The 2299-nt window shown below is 40.6% G+C and overlaps 1 protein-coding gene across 1 annotated transcript; it reads right to left on the reverse strand.

Moving 5' to 3' along the window:
- Window positions 1–242: 242 nt before the first annotated feature.
- On the reverse strand, window positions 243–725 carry LOC124890479 (the record flags this gene model as incomplete). Its single annotated transcript, XM_047402313.1, has 1 exon — window positions 243–725. A coding segment is annotated over exon 1 (483 nt), but the record flags the coding sequence as incomplete, so codon positions are not given.
- Window positions 726–2299: the final 1574 nt, after the last annotated feature.

A 2299-nucleotide genomic window follows, 5' to 3' on the forward strand; every position in this document is an offset into this window, starting at 1 on the left:
ATGGAAGTTTATATAGTAATGTTATATTTGTATATGTGGTGGCCCCGACGGCCAAGTATATATATATATATTTGTGCGTGTTGTGCTGATACAGGTAATTAGATCCTTCTATATGCAACGAAGTGCTGTCCAATTTTTGGTGACATGTAAGTGAAAGTACAGGTATTTGAACGGTTTCTCCCGGGCCTTCTCGGCTTTAGGTGCCAGTCCGGCCCGATGGGATTTTGGGGCGTGACACCCACAGCCCTATCCCATATACTATCCACGTCCCCACTATCCTGCCAAACCTCCATCCCTTCCAACTTCGCCCCTATCTCCAGGGCATTAGCTGGAGTCAGTCCATCCCACCTAACTCTAGGACGGCCCTCCCCACCCCGTCTCTTCTTGCCCTTTTTGATTCCCAAGTCTATCACTAGAAGTCTATGCTGGGTCGCAAGATTCTCACTCGAAATAACCTTACAATCCTTACACATTGCTCTATGTCCCTTCCTAAGCAGCAAAAAGTCAATTTGAGTCTTGGCTAGCCTACTACGAAAAGTAACCAGATGCTCCTCCTTCTTCGGAAAGCTGGAATTCACTACCACTAACCCAAAGGCCCTCAGAAAATTTAAAAGCGCAGCTCTCTCAACATTCCTATCCCCGAATCTGAAACCTCCATGTACATCATCATAACCTATCGGCAAAGACCCGATGTGCCCATTAAAATCCCCTCCTATGAAAATCATCTCTGAAATAGGCACGCCTCTTACCACCTAGTCCAAAACCTCCCAAAATTTCTTCTTCTCCTCTTCGTCCAGGCCCGCCTGTGGCGCGTACGCACTACAGATGTTTACAGAAGGACCCCCAACAATTAACTTAATAGACATCACCTTATCACTAACTCTTTTAACCTCCACTATCTGCCCCCTAAGCTCTTCGTCCACTAAGATACCTACGTCATTCCTACGCCTCTCACTACCCGAGTACCACAACTTGTACCCATCAACATCCCTAGCCTTAGAACCTACCCACTTGGTCTCCTAGACACACGTAATATTGATTCTTTCTTCCTAAGAATCTTTACCAGTTCTATCGACTTACCCTGAAAGGTCCCCATGTTCCACGACCCTACCCTCAACCTATCATCTCTCTTATCCCCTCCCTTAAACCTCGTACTCCGAATCTCCAACCTAACCCACCCCCAAACCCCGACCCCACCCCCAACCCCCTAGGACATGACCCTACTCCACCATTAGCCACCCAAGCCACCACTCACGGAAAGAACAGAGAAGGCTAAAAACTGCAATAACTATAAAAGGCAAACGCAAAGCACACAATGCAACAAAAATTTCAAGAACAGATGCTAGAAATAATCAGTGAAGATAACCAAACAGCCTAGAAATACCAGGCAGCCCATAGAAAAATAAGCAACACAAAATTTAAACAGTGGAGACAATATAAAAAGACGCGATACAAGATAGTGCGTTAAAATAAAATTTCGAGGTTAGAAGTCATCGAGATACGTAGATCAAGTATTCAGCTCCTGCTTCCTGAGCTGAAATCCGGCAAATTGGGGTAGATTGGTCGCCGGAATAACGTCGCCGGAAGGTCGCCGCAAAAACAAATACTAATATAATTGATATTATTTACTTACTAACATAAAGATAACAATAAGGTATGAAATTGAATTAGCTGTTTTTCAATACAAATTTCGAATATCAAAGACAAAATGAGAACAAAAAAAATACAAACATAGAATTTCAATAATCAAGGGTTGGTGTATTACATGTAATTCTTATCCAAGTTAAATAATATTACGATAACTCAATGACAAGTTAAAAGATATTGCCTTTGCTTATTTTTGTCTCTGGTTTTTGCTTGGCTACACAATAAAACAAACAACTTCAGAATTAGACTTTAAAATAAAACAAACAACATTAGAATTTTATATTTGCAAATTGATTTATGTGCAGAATCTAAACAACTAATAGTATCAATATACAGGGCGGAGCTACAGTACTTTAAGGAGATCCGGGTGAATCCAATAACTTTTACGTAGATTCTATATTTATACTATTAAATTCTCAATATATGTATATATTTATATAGTGCGAACTCATTGACAAACAATGTTGCTTGGCCTAGTGGTAGATGGACCACTGTTAAGGCCTCTCTTCTACCCACAAACTTCAAATTCCGGCTCTGCCTCTCTTAATATACTAAACAAGTGCTACTGATTTAGATGATCAAAAGAAGAGGAGGCATTAGAACTAAAAAAAGAACAACATAAAATTTGATGATTAAATCAACTACAATAGAA

The sequence above is a fragment of the Capsicum annuum genome, unplaced genomic scaffold (genome assembly GCF_002878395.1).
Source record: "Capsicum annuum cultivar UCD-10X-F1 unplaced genomic scaffold, UCD10Xv1.1 ctg18671, whole genome shotgun sequence".
Classification (NCBI taxonomy): Eukaryota; Viridiplantae; Streptophyta; class Magnoliopsida; order Solanales; family Solanaceae; genus Capsicum; species Capsicum annuum.